The sequence below is a fragment of the Phaethon lepturus genome, unplaced genomic scaffold, assembly GCF_000687285.1.
Source record: "Phaethon lepturus isolate BGI_N335 unplaced genomic scaffold, ASM68728v1 scaffold15010, whole genome shotgun sequence".
NCBI classification, from domain to species: Eukaryota; Metazoa; Chordata; class Aves; order Phaethontiformes; family Phaethontidae; genus Phaethon; species Phaethon lepturus.
Genome location: NW_010512826.1, coordinates 12,034 through 31,469, shown reverse-complemented (window position 1 = coordinate 31,469; position 19,436 = coordinate 12,034). Strand labels below are relative to the sequence as shown.

General features: G+C 39.1%; 1 protein-coding gene across 1 annotated transcript in view; it reads right to left on the bottom strand.

Moving 5' to 3' along the window:
- The window catches only part of ZNF827 (zinc finger protein 827), a 77,491-nt gene that overhangs the window by 52,098 nt on the left and 5,957 nt on the right, over window positions 1-19,436 (bottom strand). Inside the window, 2 exon segments of the mRNA XM_010288403.1 lie at window positions 6,911-7,394; window positions 17,630-17,802. Coding sequence (XP_010286705.1) covers window positions 6,911-7,394; window positions 17,630-17,802 — 657 coding nt within the window.

Genomic DNA, 19,436 nt, shown 5'->3' with positions numbered 1-19,436 from the left:
TAATTGAAATGTGCAGGTAGGTGTTGGCATTCTGCATGGAGACTATGGCTTTATTTTATGACATTCAAGAACCGAGTAAAGGGTACGAACACTGCAGAAGAAGCCACTGGTGAGCTAACTGCTTTGCAAGAAAAATCTATGCAATTGGAACCTGTCAGAGAATCTCCAGGCTAAAATCCAACTGGGCTGATAAATTACGTTCAACTTATTAAACATAGAGGCTGTCCACACTGTAAGTGGCCCAAAAGGAAAAGTACTGTTCTGGCAGGACACAGTCTAGCTGGTCTCTCATTTCTTTTTAGTGCCTTCTGCCCTGGAGCATTAATCTGTCCCAGAGCACCTCAGGTTACCTAACCCTCCTGGGAGGGCTAATGCAATTATATCTCATTTTCAAAGCCCTCTACTCTGCCCTCAGCCAAACAAACTAACCTATGGGGCTCCAAGGAAGAGGATGAGAACTATCAATGAAAAAGCTACTTTACAACTCAAGGGCACCCAGCATTGAAACATTTTTTATCAAAGCAGTGGAACAGCAGAACAGACAATCATGACAAGTATGATGATGCCAAGACTGGTGATGCCACCTCTGGGCTTTCAAAGACCGCTTAAAATATGAGGTCTTCCAAACCACCTTGCTTAAGTATGTGAAAAATGTATAAGCAGAGGCTAAGAAAAGGCCGTCTAACTATCCTGATCTTCTCTAAAGCTGCTTTGCATTTAAGGAGCTGTAGTCGAGCAAAATGAGATACAGCACTGAAGAACGACCAGTCCTGCTACTGTACCCTCAAAATTTCAGTGTTATAGTCCAAGTGGAATGGAGGAATTAGGCATACTGCTAAGGCACCTGTAGGACCACGCATCCTCCCATGCCCCAAGACACCTGTTATAAAACTAAAGTCCCACCTGCTAAACAAGGTTGTAATATCTGCCAAGACCATCTTCTCCTTTCTGGGTAGAAATCAAAACAACAGAATAGGTAAAATTCTGGGAAAGCTGGAGAAAAGAGGGGGAGGAGAGCTAAAGGAGCGAAGGGAAATTTGTGGCTGATAGGAAAGAATTGTTTGCAGTATGGAAATGTCTTCTCTCTACAAAGGAACAAAAACAGAGAAGGAAACACCACCAGACTGACCTTTATATTTGTTTAAGAAAACAAAAACCAAAACAAACAAACAGAGATGATTGAACTAACAATGTCTTCAATTCCCATTTTGGATAGATGTGACAGAAAGGCTCATGAGCTAGGACTTCTGCCCAAAGTAATGGAGTAATCAGGGAAGCAAAAGAGCCATCAGTCTAGTCTAGTCTTATACTCCAAGTCTAAGAGTTTGAGTAGATATTAAAACTAAATTGTAAGCACAGAGTTGAGTTTTAAGTTGTATTGGTCTGAGTACACAAAAATGCAGTTTGTTATCCTATTCTAATTACTGAATTAGAACAGAGTCTACACTGCTTCATCTTGCTAAATTCTACATATTCCTTCAACGTGTAAAACATGATGGGTATGATTTTAAGGATGTCGGGAAATTGTGGATGTAAGACTAGCAATTGCTGAATAGAGATTTTAAGGGTGGTCACACATCAGTGGCAAAGATTAGTACAAGCTTTTATTTGCCCAAGTTTTAATTAGCTATGCTATTGCCCTTTTTCAGTTTTATTTTAAATTAAAGGTCTATATGGAAATCATGAAAATGTGAATCTGTAGAGACACTTCAAAGAGAGATCTTGATGACATCAGGGGTATTTACACTGACAGCAGCATTATGGAACTCACAGTATTTTTAAATTAAGGATATGGCTCAATAATTGCCAGTGCTGCGCTCTTACATATTCTAATTGAAATGTTACGTTCTGGCATAAACTACGAATCCTAAATATAGGCAGCATGGTCTTTTCTTTGCAACTTGCTACACAAATACATCAATTATGACAATTTAATTGGACATGCTTTTATTTTATTAAAAATATCTGTTTGAAGAGTTCAAGCCAGTCAGTTCAGTACTGTCCATGGCAAATGCTAAAACATTTCATATTACTTGTGTTACCTTTAAGGAATGCAGTAATTTTCAAGAGCCAAACGGAATAAATAATTTAAGTGATTACTTAGGTCATGTATTAATATTTTGTATGTAGCTGTCTGATGATTTACTATTTCATTATTCCATTAACAGAATCAGCTAATAAAACATGAATGCAAAGTCCAAGTACTTTGGACAGTCACCAAAATCCCACGGTGGCATTATTTTCCAAAAGAAAGATTTGACTCTTCACACAATAGTGACAGCCCCAAACCCTCAGCATGTTACCTCTCCTTCCTCCTCTCTATTTTAAAGTTTTTCCATGCAAGTAACTTGGGGAACATAAAAAGAACTGCAGAAGCAGGGCACACTTGATAATATAAACCGTCACAAGATGAAGAGACGTGCTTTCTAGAGTAATGCGCTTGATGAACACAGAGAGGTGGGGGAGAGAGCCCAGCAATGAAGTATGCTTTACAATTACTGTTTCCACACAGAATTCCTTGGAGATCAATAGTGCAAGAATCCCATTCATTTTGATGGAATTCATTTATTTTCGAATGTTATGAAAAGTAACTCCAGCACATAACATAGGCACAGTAATAACTTCACCAGAGTACACCGGCCATTGTAATTTGGATCACTGCGAAAGCCATTTTTTATTACAAAAGAAAACAAGCCTTAGAAGTGGGTGGAAGGACACCAGTGTTTAAAGCTATGTGTTGTATAATGTCTGCCACTGAAGCTTTTGAAACAGGAAAAGCAAATACTTTGCAAATTAAGATATGAATGCAGTTAAAAAGTTTCAATGTGGAATTAATGGCCTGGGGGAAGAAAACATTCTGGCAAAGCACTAATCCAGCAAAGCACTGGGGCAACTTAAAGCATACAAGCAGTCCTACTGAAGAGGGGTAAGATTTGAAGGTAAAAACATGCCCATGCTTAAATATTCTTCTGTTTATATGTTGAGTCATCTGCTAATTGTCTTTACAAACAATAACCCTCTGCAAATTTAAATAAAATTTCAGACAGCCCTTGTTCTTGTGAATTTAAAAGCATCTCCTACCTTAAACTAGGACCTAGTGAATGGAATCTGGAAAAAAATTGAAGATTTGTTCTTATTTTTAAATTTACATGTGGTAATTTGTGTTATGCCTTATTTCACAAAACACGTAACTAACAATCTTTCTGGCAAGCAATGGCATAGAATTAGGGCTAAAGGGATCTCAAAAGGTCACCCGCACCAGTATTTCTCTTTAAATCTAAAGCTCCCCTAAGCCTTTTTGAAAAAAATTCAGAGGCCATTTTGAGCAGTGTCATCACAATTCATTTCAGGCCCACTAGAAATCAGGTCTAACTTCAAACATCTGTAAATTTTTTCCCCACTTTGCTTCTCTACAGCTTGCTGCTTGTTTTTGTTCAGCTGAAATTTCTTGAAAATGCTTCTGATGTCCTATGGTTCACTGACTGAGATACACAGATCTAGTCCATCCTGCTGCCCGATATGTGATCAACCATATCTGACAGGTAGTTATCTAACCTGTTTTTAAGATTCTCCAGTGACAGAGATGCCACAATCTCTCCAACCAAATTATCATAGAGGTTTAACTACCTCAACTTTTGGAAAGATTTTCCTAATGTCAGCTTAAAGTCTACAGCAACATAAACCTGTTATTTTTTGTCCTAATTACGATGAATCGCCAACAGATTATTTCCTTCTCCTTGCGCCAAACTTTTTAATGCAGTAAAGGTTTATTAATGGCTCTCCTTAGTCTTCTCTATAGGCTTCACAACCTCACTCCCTTTTATCCATCCTCACTGGACACATTTTCTAGAACTCCAGTCATTTCTGCTGCTCTCCTTTGAAGTCTTTCCAACTCTTCACACCCTTTATAAACTGTAGTTCCAAAACCTTGGACTTCAGCAAGACTGAGAAGAGCAGGACTGTTTCCTCCTTCTTCGAGGCTGTTTCTCTCTCTATGCATTCCAGTACAATGACTGCCTTTTTAGCACCAGTGCGACATTGTTAACTCCTGTTCCTCTCCCACAGAACTGTAACCTAGCTAGTTATTCCTGGTTTTGTATTTGTGCAACCATTTGTTGAAGAGTTGCACATTTATTACAGGTCTCTTTTGACTGCAACTCTTCTCTTTTGACTGTGAACTACTTTCAATACACTGTTTTCCAACCATCTGATATTCACTTCATCTAGACTAGAAAGGTACTGCATTGCACAATCAGAAATAACATTGAGAGTCAAGGTTATATACAAGCCTATTAAGATCCAATTAAAAAATTCATAATAGTTAATAAATACCAATTTTGTACCATCTTTCACCCTGGGCGCACCAGTAAAAATTCTGGAAACTGCAACTCTTAGGTCTGAAGGGAGACAAGCACTCCTCGGAGTCACATGCTTGGAAAAAGAAGAGTCTGAAACTGCACAGAAATGAAAACCAACAGGCCCTGAGGTCCCCCGTGAAACTGGAGGCATACAAACTGACATCAACCAAGAAGAGGAGCAATAAACATTGGCACGCAAAAATAAATGTTCATTTAAACCATCAATATTCAATATGAATAAATGCCAAATTCTAAAAGTTTATATATCTATCTACTGCTTCTTTCTTAGCCACAAGGCCTGTCAGAGAAGAAAATTAGATTGTTTTGACATAATTTGGTCTCGACAAATCTGTGTTGGCTGTTACAACTGGCATATACAATTTGAGATGTCAAAAGATTTTTATCATTGAAAAGGTAAAGCAAATAATTGACGTTCTGATGGGCCTAACAAGAGAGTGTCGAAATAAAGAAATCACTGAAAGGAACCTTGGTTCAGCACAGCAAGCAGTCAAAAAATGCAGCTAACAGCCAACTTGCTAAAAGAGAATTACTTCTATTCTAAATTTATGCACACTGTATGGAGGAAAGCATGAGCTAAACGTATATAACACAATATAAATCTCAGGAGAAAAGAAATTCCTTTCCTTTTAACATTGCTGCTCTTGTGTAGTAAACTTGGTGACTGGCAGTACATTTTCATCCAAATATGCACACATACAAAATTACAGATACATCTCACTCCCCCAGTGACTTTATAACATGTTGCTAGGTAACAGTGCACACAAGTCAGGTTTCAAGACCTTTAGTAAGTCACCATAAAATAACTGCATAGGCCTTTTGCATGAATAATGTACATTTTTATCCCTTTTTCTGATGTTGACAGATCAGACACTGCAAACATGACTGTCTGCCAAACTGTAAACAGCTCCCCATCAACCGCTACATGAAAAACACCACCTCAAAATGTTCTATGTTTTACCAGCTTTCAGGCTTCCCCCCCTCTGCTGCTTTCTGCTCACATTCTTGCTACATACAGCCATCATGAGTACTACAATCTACAGGTCAGTACAGTTGATGTGTCGACCCACTTAGTGCACAGCTACCCAAATTTAAGATAGACATCAGAACAACAACATATATGGGACAGTGGCCAGAAAACATAAAAAATGGATTTCAGAGAGTTCAAATTTGACTCAATTAAAAAAAAGGACAAGCAAATCAGAACAGACTCATCCTCGCTCATTTTTTGTTGGTTGTAATAATAAATTATATTGACAGATTTTTTTTTTTTTTTTTTTAAGGGGAGGTTTCTGCAGCTTCTTCCAACACACACAGCAAACCATTTGTGCCAGTCCATTTCACATCCTGCTTGTCCTCAGCTCTTTTATATTTTCCTCGTTGGCTCCATGAAGCCTCAGGCTTGATTTCTTGTGTTTACCCTTTCTACTCAATTCCTCAAAAAACTGCAATCCCAGAGGTATAAAGCTCTGGGCAGATGAGGACAGCAAGCCTTTCCAAAATAAATGGCTGCAGTTTCATGAAGGCAATGGCATTAGGACAGAGCTAATTCCTTAGTTTACCTGACAATAAAATTTGCTAAAATGCAACTTTACATTCCATTTAAAGGAAAAAGGTGAACAATTATTCTCTGTTGAAAAGGGTATCTTCTATCTCCAAGGTCTAAAACTTGCCATAAGGACTGCCATCTCCTTGTCAAACAGAAGTTTCTTCATTGACATTTTTCCTGACTTTCTCTTTAAAAATTAAAGGCCAATTTTGAAAACATTTAGTATAGAACATCCCCCCCAGCATGTCCACATTCTGAAGTGTTCAGTCAAATCAATATAAGAGCACATAAAACATAATAGATTCACCCTAAATACAGCCTCCACTTCAGAGTCTCACATATGAATATCATTCTTACAGCAATAATCTGACAGTGAAAGAAAATACAATAAACTCATGCTTAGCATTAGATATGGATTTCAATTAAAATAGTAAAAAAACCCAACTGTTCATCAATCTCCAGGACAACATTTTTTTTTTAAGTGTTAATAATCAAGAAATGCAGTAACATTCATACTTCACACATATTTGCTAGTTAGACCTCAAATACTACTCTGAAGGGAAGGTAACCAATAAAGCATTGGTCCTATTTAACAAATGGGTTAAAGGCAGAGAACTTAAGAGCTGAATTTCCTAAAATGCTGGGCACCTGTGACTCTCAGTGATTTCAAACCAGAACTACGGTATTCAGCATGCCTGAAAAACACACCAAATGAGATTTGCCTAGGTAATTGTCAATGAACATGAAAGCCTGGATAAGTTCTCACTCCCAATCACAGCAATTAAACAGCAAAATCCCTCTCTTCTCTCACTGTTTCCCCTCTTCCCTCCATCATGCACCTCTGCCTATCAAAAGAAACAAGAAATTCTAAGTTACAAAGTTGCAATGTTTTTCTCCCTGCAATTTCACGACTTAGAAAAACTAAGGCAGAGTGTTTCTTATCCCATAAAGGAGCAGCTGATGCTGCCGCTTACTGCTCAATTACCTGAGAGCTTCATAAGAAAATCTGATGCCATCTTGACAGAGATGTCTTGGCTGAATAGTGCTGATGCTGTATTGGCCACAAAGTCAGAGGAGTCTTTCAGCTTTGTGTTGTTGGGGGCTCTGTCAACAGTGCTAAGAGCAAAAGGTGCAGCTGAAATGCCGTTGTCATCTTTGGGCTCTTCTTTTACTAGTAAAGGTGGAATACCTCCACTAGGCTGCCCAGCCACATCAGGTGTTTTAGATACAGATGCTGATCCCAGAAGGTCAGGTCCACCTCCTTCCCTCTGTGGTCCCAGGCAGGAGTCACTATTTAGTTGTGGTGACCCCTTCACCTCAGTTTCTGGTATTTCCTCCTTCACTTTGGATTCTGTCCTGAGGAAATGCTGATGGCAACGCATATGGAGTTTCAGGCTGAAGTGGCGGGAGGAGGTAAAAGGACATAGCTGGCATTGAAAGGTCTCACCTCTGTCTTGGTGCTGATGAACCTGGTTCAACAGGTGAAAGACAAAAGCATGTATTAAGCAAAACAGTTTACTAGCATTATAGAAATCTCAACTCTGTATTTCTCACATAATTAGAAAAAAAAAAAAAGAAGTTAACTAACGGGTAAACTCTTCATTCTGAGCACTTGGAAAAAGGTCAGGCACTGAGAACAGTAGGATTCTTTCACACATAAGTCAAAAATACATAAACATCTGACTCCACTAAAGAAAAAAAAAAATCAGGAGCATCCGTTTCTGCAGCATAGAAATGATGAGGTCTGCTTTGGATCAAACAGTCCTTACAACTGGATCCTGATGACCTGTCAGTGCATAAAAAGACTTCCAAGCTATAACTAGTAGCTTTCTTGATTAAAAACCAACCAAACAAAAAAAACCCTATCTATTACATGTTCTGCTAAGCATGATCATTCTATGAAACCTCATAAATAACAACTGTTCAGAGCAACCCAGCAAAACACCAACCTGCATAGCAACGTCCATCATCAGTTCATGTGTCATTAGAGTAAAAACACAGCATCTGGCAATACCAAGGCACAACTGAAAGACTTTGTTGCAAATTAATTCTACCAGAAAATAAGCAGCTCTGTTATGATAAAATAGAAACATGAGAGATGGTGTTTGCCATTTATTCTATTTTATCAGTCAATTAATGATCACAGTTAATCTTACTGTCCTTGTATTTTGACTGCAGGCTCTTTATCATAGAGACTGCATGCTCCAGTATGACTACAATGCGTAGTATCCTCAGGCCCAATCCCGATTACTTTTTCAAGAGACCTCTATCCATCCGTTTGTAATAGTTTACATATTATTTGAACAAACTTATTTGAATTTGAATATTATTATTCATTAATATAAACTACATACATATAATTATACAATTTCTTATTTAACACAGTACTCATGAAAGGGAAGGAATAATTGAGCCCAGCATAATAGTGGCAGGTATATTGAAAAGTTTTCTCCCTACAGCTTCACAAAAGAATTTTAAACCCTGACAGTAGCACTCTGGGCTACTCCCTGCAGAAAGACTGGCAAATACATACGTTTTTTTCCTTACTAATTGATGAACATGTGATCAGGACAAACTGGCACCAGACTGAGCTCCACACATTCGTTTTCACTTGTGACTCGAGTTGGTTGGAAACATTTCAGTGAGACAGATTTTTGTTGGAAAATGGCAATTTGTTGAATGCAAAATATTTCACCTGAAACATGGAGAGGTTTGATGAACTCTTGGCAAACGAGGCGTGATTCCCCTACCCTGCTGAGTGGCACTCTACCCCCCACTCCCTGGGCTTGGCTCAGAAACAGCCAGCTGTGCCAGGGATCCAAGGCTCACTGCTGTAGCTTGGGAGTCCAAAAGCCCTGAGAGCTCCAGCTCTAATCAAAGCTGAGCTCTACACCAGGGAGCCTGGAAAACCTAGCTTTAGCTAAGGCTTTCAGCACTTTCCAGTCTACTGCAGAGCTGAGCGCTAGTTCCCAAGAGTCCTGGTGCAGACGCTGCAGAGCTCTGGGGCAACAGTTACATCTCCCAAACACAGCTCTGTCAAAATTCATGTTGGAGTTTCCCATGGTTGTAGATGTGGCCTGATTCATTTTCTACTAAGAGGAATTCAGTCACAGGCTCAGACCCAGTATTCCCAGCTCTACATACACAGGACCGGAATTCAGGTCTGCTAAAATGCAAAGCTGGTAGACAGCCCTCTTTTAGTCCTTTTTGCATTCAGTGAAGACATATTTCATTAGTGCTGTATAACTTTTCATTCACTAGTTCTTCAAGGGCTCCAGAGATTAGGTACTAAACAAACAGATAGCAGGACAGAATTTCTCTTGGCCAGCCGCTTCACAGAATGACATTCTCATTATTGTATACATGACATTTACAGACAAAGTAATTCTGGAATATTAAAATTGCACCTGACAACAAAAAAAAAATTAGAAACTAATGCTAACCTAAGACAGTTTTAAAGCAACAACCTTGCAGAAGAATAGCAGCACAATAAATTCTAAATACTAACAGGTTGCAACAGAAATGCCAACCAGATTGCCTGTCTACACTCCTGGAAACAGGATGGTCTGTGAGCACACCAGTATGTAAGCACTCTTCTTCATGAAGAGCACCAAGAAGTACTTAATGGTAACAAGCACTCTCACTATGGCAACTTTATCTCTTACACCCACTGAGATTCTGTGTGCCAGGGTTCCTCTCCAGGATCCCCTTCAATCAACATTTCTCTGCCTACCTATTTAACCACTTCTTCTAGAGGCCCCTTATCACAACCACCAATACAATGTCTTCTGAAGGCTGTCGCTGCTGCAGTCAGGTGGCAAAGTGTGTGGGAGCCCACCTTCTCTTCCCAGGAGCATGGCACGCCACCCCTGCAATATCTTTTGGAAATGGATGAGAATAGGGGGGACTGATTCATCTGATTTAGATTTTTCTCCTGCCCAAAGACAATAGCAGCATCACCAATGGTTTTCTCATAAAATAAAGTATGTTTATTTCTGTCATTCCTTGCAGCCAAGGAATGACAGAATTAAACCCCAAATATTTAGAGTTTTGAAAAGAAGAATTTTAGATCTACAAAAGAAAAGAAACAACTTCGAGCCTGATGTTTTTTAATTCTCAAAAATAAATATTTATTTTAAAATTTGAATAGTATTAGAAATAGAAGCTAAGAATTCAAGTCCCTTTAAAGGAAAACCCATCCATTATTTTCTCATTGAACAGCAGCTAAGAGAGCCAAGATTTGCCATTCTATGCTATTTGGTGGGAAAAGTCAAGGCAGCAACTAGTTGCTGCAGAACAAGAGACAAGAAACCCTGCAGAGCTACACAGCCACAGGGGAGATCCAGGTCACGCAATGTTACAGTCCAAAAAGATGCCTTCTCCCTCCTTGAGACAGGGAACGGCTCTTACACTGTGCTAATGTAACCCAAACCATCAGATGTCCTCTTTAGACTCAACCAGGCTGTTTGCTGCAAGAACCACAGGCAGGAGGAGACAAGAGGGCAGCTGACAGGTTTTCACCAAAGTCCCACTCCGAGCCCAGCTGCTGCCAGATTCAGATCTCTCAATTACGCTGCACACAGCACACAACCTGCTCATACAGAATGGTTCTTTCAAAAACCCATAAAACTACTGTTTGACTTAGGTCAGAAACATTTAAGGACTTCTATCTTCTGAGTTTATTTCATTTAACCCCGGGTATTCTCCTTGACTGTGCACAAAGTGCTTGCATCATCTTCATTTTAATCCTACAGTCTTCCCAGTCTCAAATGGTATTTTGTGGTTCTACAGATTTTTTCAGTGTGTGCTTGATACAGTGTGCGCAATAATTTTCAACAGAACTATAAGCTCCTTACAAACTTTAGGCGTAGTTGGAAGACTTGGGTACAAATTATCTATTGGTCTTTTTTTTATTTGTTTGTTTCTTCAAGTCTCCCTTGCTGCCTCCTCATTCCCACATTACAAGAAAGAAAAAAAAAGAAGCTGTTCAATTTATCTTCTCAATCACATGCATTATTTTGATCACACCTCCTTTCTATATCTGGCAGTCCCACTCTTTTCAGCTTCTTTCTTCAAAAGGTGTTCTTGCCATCCCACTAATAATTTTCACTGCCAGCTTTTAAAATCCCTTCTATTTCTGATACATCTTTTTGATGCAGTGACCAGAAGCAAGTATCATAAGTGGCAGCATACCAGGTTAATAATAGCATTGTAATATTTTCAGTGTTATTTGTTTTATTCTACAGACATTCAAATATCTAATGTACTTTTTAACCATTGCTGCGCACGCCAAGAAAAGGTTTTCATTGAACTGTCTACAACAATACTCAGATATCTGCCCTGCATAGTTACAGTTCATTATATCGGAGAGCCAGGTGCATGATTAGACTCTTGTTTCCAAGGTGCAGTACCTTGTATTTGTCAACAATAGCTTCATTTGCCCCCTTGTTTATCTGCCAGCCACCCTCTTTTTATTCCCTTTAAACCTTTGCCTTTTCTAGTCTTGATTCATGCACGTAAGGTTGTATCATCTACAATTCTCTTACCCAGTCATCATTTTGTGCAGATCACATTTGTTAAAATATGCACAATTCCACTCTTAGTAATGGAACACCCCTCTGCTAGCCTTTTGTCGTGCTTAAAATTGCTAATTCCTTCCTACCCTTTGTTTTACCGTCTCTTGGTGAATTTCTAATTTGCCATAGTACGTCACATTGCTTAATTTATTTGGCAGCTTCTCAGTGAGAAGCTTTGCCAAAGGCTTTTTTAAAGACCAAATAAATTTCAACTGATTCTTAAGTCCATGATTTTCTCGACATGCTCAAAACATCTTAGTAGAAGAATACATGATTTTCTTTTACAGAAACCACATGTCCCTATCATATCACATCATTCATACAATTGCATTTTTTTCCTCTGTTACATTTTTTGTTGACATACTAACATTTCTGGTTATCATAAGCAGTTTCTTAAATCATCTTTTCATACTTAAAAGCAACATCCCTGCTGATTTACCAGCCAGTTTAAGCCATGGGAAGTACACACTGGCCTGTACAGATGTACCACAGTTACAAATACGCGTGATCCCACCTAACAGGGTACAGTGGAGAGCAGGGGTGAGGGGGAACAATGACACAGGTACGTCCTGCAATTTTGTAGTACCAGTGTGGTAGACCTTTTCCCTTTTCTTAAAGTTGGGGTAATGCTTTGCACAGACTCTCCCTTCTAGTTATGAGGTAAAGGAAGGGAAGGGTCGGCATTCACCTTTTTTTTGTGGGACTCAATGTGGTTACTATTTTTTAAACATTCAAAATAAAAGGAAATGTTTTATCTGAGAACCTTCATCCCTAAGCAAAATCAGAACATAAGGGAGCTGGAGTGCTGAACCCATTCACTATTATATTTGTTTCTGGCTACTCAGTCTTAACTTACTATCTGCGATCTAATTAATCACTTTTTTGTTTGCCTACTACAAGTTTTATTCTTCTCACCAACTTTCAAGTGGATTAACGTTTCCATGAGGGGCATGTGTTTAAGCAACTGCTACAATCAACAACTACTACAACCTGGCCATTTAGCCACATCTGCCTACCCACAGATTTTTTCTGGTTTTTTTTTTTTGTTTGTTTGTTTGTTTGTTTTAAGATCTTTTAGTAAAATGCCTTCTTCTGCAGCTACATTTGAGTACACTTGAGAGATCTCCATTTTGCATCTATCATATGGCTTTCATTTCTTTTCTGACAAGTTCCCTCATTTTTAAAATACTGCACTTTCAAAAGTTTAGTGCTATGGCACTAGTTTTGATATGACCCTTCCCCTCAGGACACATATATTATTTATATAGTATTTTCTTTTTGAAACTATTTCCTTGCTTTGCTTGAAAGTAAAGGAAAAAAAAAGCCTCTCTGCAGGGCTGGACTGGCCTAGGTGTTCACAAAAAATATTATTTTTTTCTTTAAGATTTAAGGTATCAATGCATTTCCTGTGCTATCCTTGTCTCAGATGCAAAAAGTGACAAGATTAAAAGGCAGAAAATTTAAATCACTTGCGGTACCTGTCTGAGACTCAGGGCACAGATTTCACTTGTTGAAAAGCTGTGCAAGTTTGCATTACCCCCCTTGGCTGAGGGGAGGTAATGGAATCACAGGTGCCTCCCAGGGCTCTTTAAGGTTAGCTTAAACCAAACTATTAAAACACAGTCAGCCTCCTTCTCCCAATAGGCTGAAGATGCTTTAAAATAATCTGTTCTATACTTCACCAAAATGGATTAGGAATACTAATTCAGTTGTCTGACCCTAGCTGAGGAAGAAAGAAGCGAAAGCAAATCACTAAGGATTAGTGAGCACCTGGCTGCATTTTTCAGGGCCTTTCCTTATTGTAATTATCATGTAATTAATAGCCTCTCCCTAATCAGGAGGCCGATTGTAACACTCTTCATATTACACAGGAATATTAATCTCAAGATCTCACTACATGGTCCCTCTTCACAAGCAACAGAAGGAGGAATCACACAGGATCCTGTGGTTGAGCATCACATGACCTGCCTGCCATTCTGTCTAATTCTTCTGTTAAGCTTAATCTTCCCTTTCTTCATTTTCTGTCATACCATCATGCTTCAGCATGTGTTCACAATGCTAACCTTCTTTTCTACTGCTGCAAGAGCTGGCTCACCCATTTCTGCCTTATGTCTATATAGCAGCACAAGGAACATTTACAGATATTATTTTTGGCCATATGCTCTTCTTCCTCATTCCCCGTTCCAAGTGTTCAGGGTAATATCCTGTTGCTTTCTTGGAACATATCTGTATGATCTCACAGCCTATCCGTCCACCAATTGCTGAGGAAGATATGTGCAGGATCCAAAGACAGCAATTGGCCAAAGTCTGACTGATGCTTGTGGTATTGCTCTGAGGTAAATTTAATCCCTACTTGCCTACCAGGAAAAACAGAAAAGCCTGAATACATCTCGTCAAATTACGCCACCCATTTCCGTTGCTTTCTGCAGAAGTAATACCGAAGATACTCTCTTTCAAGAAGAGAACAAAATATTCCAACTGAATATATGTTTATCTAAACAGAGAGAAGAACTCAAGCACAAACCTTGCTGCCTGCTTGCACAAGACACCTGTCTCAGTCACCCATTCATTTTTTTCATTTTGTCCAGCTTCATTTTCAGTATTCTCAGCACCCCTGGAAACCACACTATGCTACCAGAATCAAGTCTTGGGATGCTACCCCCAGATTCCTGGGGAAAAGGGCCAAAACTTGTCTTATGCATGTACTATAATTTGTCTCCAAAACAGACTAATAGAATTCCGTACTGTGTCTATTTTAGGATTTTTCTAAGGTGCCTATCATTGTGGAATCTAAATGCCATATAATAATTATAGATAACACTGTGTGCCTTAAAAGGCAGTCTACTCAGCTTCCCTTGTTCATTGTGTATCTGTGTGGAAACTTTCCTTCTGCTTCCCTTCTTGCCTTTCACTTCCTCGCCCCCAGTTGTGAGTTAGTCCTGGCAAAGTGCCCTTACTGAAAGAATGCTTCATCAACATGGTGGGTAGCACATGTAGATCTGAGTATGGTCAGGGCTGGAATCAATCCATCTCTCTGTTAAGATTTTCTCTATCAGGGGACAAGACACCAAGTATGTTGGCAATGTTGTATTCTGGACCAATCAGTTTGACATGTTATAATTACCATAAAATTACACAGTATTTATATTATATAGTTACTATTTGTTAACCTAAAGATACACACAATAAGGAAGGCCCATATGGAGAGACACACAAAGCACTCATGGAAATTAAATCTCTAAATGACCAGTTTCAATGGAAAAATCCCTGCAAGAACCTAGAAAAAACAGGAGGCAGGAGGTGTTTCAGCTCGGGGCTATGCTGCCTAGGAGGAAAAAAAAGACAGCACTTAGATTTTTGAGGACTGCAGCTGGACAAACACCTCAACAGGTTTTGCCTGTCATCCTTATCAACAGAACATAAAACCTGAAAACCAAAGAGCAGCATAAAGGGAAAAAGCTTGGCTTGTGATAGCATCCTAGAATAAAAATTGGCTTATAATGAATGACAAACACAAACATAGTACCCTAATTTTGAGTAGTCTTTTTGGTTTTGAAAAATGTGTCTTCACCTGCAGCCACAGTTGACTCCTGGGGAGGGAGAGAGGGAGGGAGAGCTAGAGGCAGCTCTACCTTTCACGGGTTGCCTGCCAGGAAAGAGATAAAGCCAGGTAGCTCCCAAAGGATCCTAGGACAACAAAGAGAACTGAAACATCCGACTGGCACTACAATGCTGCATCCTAAGTAGCTCCCAGCTGTGCTGTACCATTTCTGATGTGTATTCATTCCATTTTGAACACTGTTGGCTTACATATTAGTCAATTATTATCATCTCATACTTATTTACAGGCAGATTTAAAAGCAGCACTTTTTTATAATGAGAAATCTGATTTTTTTTTATTTTTAATCTTGTTATCATTTTATCCTTTCAAAGGGAATTCAAATTATGTCTGACACAGCTGGACACATGACTAACATGCCCCTACCTCATTCACCTGCCTCCATTTTGATGTGATACAAAATATTTTTACGAATAGCCTACTCAGTTGAGAAAAGTGTATGAAACCCATTGAAATTAAGGTAAAACATTATCTTTCATATTCTTGTGATTCTTTACATCTATCCATAAGACCGTAAGAAGGACAAAAGATCAAATATAGGCCATCTAGTTTTATAAGACAATTGCCTTCATCTTAGAGGGAGCAGTTTTACCAGCAAAGACTACTGGGTCCACTATGACCTACTGGACTGGATTGGCTGACTGAGGAAATTTAAGATCTTATCTCCATAGTAAGGCTAAAGGAGGCTGTAATCTCCTACATTATGTCAAGCAGCTCTGCACCTGACTCTGACCTCAATGATGTCTAACTGAGCATTACTTGGTAATAATTACTATATGACCAAATAATTAACACTACATGTTACGTGTTTGTACAGGGGGTCTGTTTTAAGATGACACGGGCTCAGTTAATTAAGGGTTTTATGTTAGGCGGACAGCAGAAAAGAGCACAAGGGCTTCAGATAGCCACCAATTTGATAGCACAAAGAGACAGTGAAAAAGTCCCTACTTTTCTCCAACATACTACCTGTGACCACCTGTGGAAATCAACATGTCAAAAAGGAAGGGACAGTCCCTCAACCTGCAAGTAACAACTCAAAAAAAAGGAAAAAAACAGGGAACAAGAATTTCTGCAGGGAATAATAGGAATGTCCTATACAAAGCAGGGGACAACAACAGGTCTTTGCCAGGGAATAGGAAGCTTTTAGATTATGCATGCTTCTGTGTAGGCTAGCAACAGCTGAAATCAAAACCCCTTTCTTATCATGCTGTGTTCCTATTCTTTCTACTCATCTTCTACTCTGGATGGCCATCCGAGCCCTCTAGCCAACATGGAACACCAAGTCCTAAAAAAAAGAGCCCATAAACACCAAAGTTCCTTGTACCTGATAAGGATTAGCATGATACACCAAGGATGCCTGGGAATAGTGCATCGATCCACAGAAGAGTTAACGGATGAGCCTTCAGACCTTAGGGGGGTGATTTCAGACCTAGCAAGGAGCTGAAATACAGTGAGATCTGCTGTTGTGATCAGTGGAATCATCTGAATCATTTACATTCAAGTGAATAGTTACTTGGATGTAAGCAAGGTTAGACTCCTGTCTAGTGATCTCACATTCTGCAATAGCATATGTAAAAGCTGAACAAGCATTTCTGTGCCCCTCCACACCAGCCTGGTACTCTGTGACACACGTTTGTCTAAAACAGACAAAATACTAACTATAATAAAACATTTCACTGTTATTGTAAAATTCAACTGCATTAACGAGGGAAACTTTTTGCACTTCAGCTTCTTCATCCACAGGCTATTGGGACAGGTACCATTTTTACTTCACTAAGCATGTTCTACAGCTCACAAGAGCAGGCACTTTGTCTGTCGCAAACATGTAGTACTTCAACTAAGCAGACAGAGAATTTCTTTACATTTTTATATTTCTCCGTAACACCACAGATGATGCTTCTTTCAAAAGGTCATCTTCAGTTTGAGCCCAAAACTTAGGATGAGTTAAAAGCATGCTTTAAACTTAATGGAAGCGTTTGAAAACAAAACATTACAGTATAATCTGTCATTCATTTTGTTTCAGATTCTTCACTCCTGAAATGCCAGCAGTTAAAACCTACAGCAAGAAAAAAGTAAAAACTACAGGCTTGTCTATAGAAAGTAATGGGGAGATCCCCTGCTAGTGCTGGCCAAGTTGGTATGCCCACTTAGTGTGATGCAATGGCACACAGAGGTACTAGCTGGCATCCCGAAAAGCAGTACTGCTGTGTTTGCATGGTGTCATATCTCAGCTAACATCCCTGCTTCTGGTGGTTCCAGGTCCAGAAGTAAATCTGTCACAGACAGCTTGTGCTGCACCAAGTTGACATAACCCAAGGCAGTTTCCACATTGCACAAAATGGAAAGGCAAGCAAAGGGAAAAAAAGTTATTTCTTTCTCTTGTTATGGTGTCTCTAAATAAAGGCATCCTTAGTAGTACAGCTAGGGAAATTTTGTTCTTGCAAATGCAAATGAAATAGGTTTGACTGATGATTCAAGTGTATTGATTGTCAGCAAACGCTCCCCTTACCTTCATGTGTGATTTGAGATTGTCCTTGCGTGCACAGCGAAATGGACAGAGTGGACACTGATGACTTTTCAAACCTGTATGAATCACCATGTGCCGTTTCCAGTAACTCTTCCTCTTGATAACCAAACCACAGATCGGACACTGGAAGGGTTTTCCTCCTTCTTCTTCTGAGGCTTAGCAGAAGGGGGAAGAAAAAGAGAGGATCCTTTACAGCCACTTGTCGAATATTTTCCCCTTGTAAACATATTCAAGATATCATTTTTCAATGCTAGAATTTCATCTGCAAAGAGACACATCAGTTAAACAACAACATGTACCAGAAATTTCAGTTCCACCCCCCACATATCCCTTTTTCCTTAATCTAGTTATTCTCCTTCTAAGAAAGGTCACCATAATTTATAAAGGTTAATGTCCCAAACATCCTTTGGCTATTCAGTAGGGGATGCTATTCTATTTCACCTGGTCCTAATGTTCCTTATAGTTTTAAACTGAGATGGATGTCTCTTATAATCACCATTTTGCAGCTTCATTTCCTATCAAAGGCCAGTTGTAGTAGGGTATGGAAAATAAGCTTAACTGTTAAAAAATTATCTACTTCCATATCTGATGGGTAGCCAGCAGTGGAGCGGAATATAAAGCATAGAACAATCCACAACTTAACTGAAAAGCATGCTAGTATTGCATATCAGATATATTTAACTCCGGCAGTGAACTACTTCAGAACCCCTGCTGTTGAACTTCAGTTTGGGCTCCAGCAGATGCTGCTGCAACTTCAGCCATCAGGGGTCTTCGGGTTGTGGTTTTCCTTCTGCTCCTCTAGCTGACAGAGCTTTAAATTTATTGCCTTCCTAAATGTTTGCACTCTACTGCCTAATTCACCTGAGATAAGAAAAGGATTTGGTGGCATTTATCAGGCAAATATGATTCATCTACTGAGTGTGGAACCGTGTCAAGGTTGAAGGAAAGAAATTCCTGATGCTGACTTTACACAACTAACCATCCATTCATCCTCTCACCAAACTTCCTCCGCTTATTCTAAAGAAAGGAGAAAGGCCTAGTATTACTGTGGAATTGGAAGCCTTTTTCCCCTCACTGTAAAAGGCTATTTTCAAATATCCAGAGCTCAGCGATGTGCATCCTACTATTTGGAATTTCTCTCAGAATATTTATTGTCATTATCATCAGCTATTTCCTATTGATAAGGACATAGCAAACATCAAATTCCCTTGATGAGGAATTAAGTGATAAAAATCTCCAGAACGATTTGTCATATCCTAAAATATAATCCTTGCTATTAGGTAGGAAACAAACCCACCATAATTCAACTGATTAGGTAGTCATTAAGTACAGAAAAGGACACATTGTCAAAGCATGCACTTCTGCAAGTTCAGAATTTCTCCTTGTGAAATATTCTATCACACTCAATATTTTATCAAATTGTTCCCCTCTTTGCATCTCTTCAGAGTAAGCCAAAGCCAGTCCTATAATTGCTTATGTTTCAGCTTTTAAGTATCTTTACTTACTTCTTCACAAAAGGCAGGAGAAAAACAAACGACAGAAAAAAAATACATTGATAGCATTTTTACCTATCATTTCTCTTCCTTCTATTGTACCTTTTCTCCAGCCTCTGGTTATCATCACAAAGGATCCAAAAGAGAAATGTGTAACAAGCTATTACCTGTTTTCCACCCCATTAAAATAAATCTGCAAACAAGATGGATCAATAGTAATTTAGCACATGACAAAATAAGCAAAGAACTGGACTGAATGCATGTGACTTCCCCAATAACGATGACAATTAATGGCA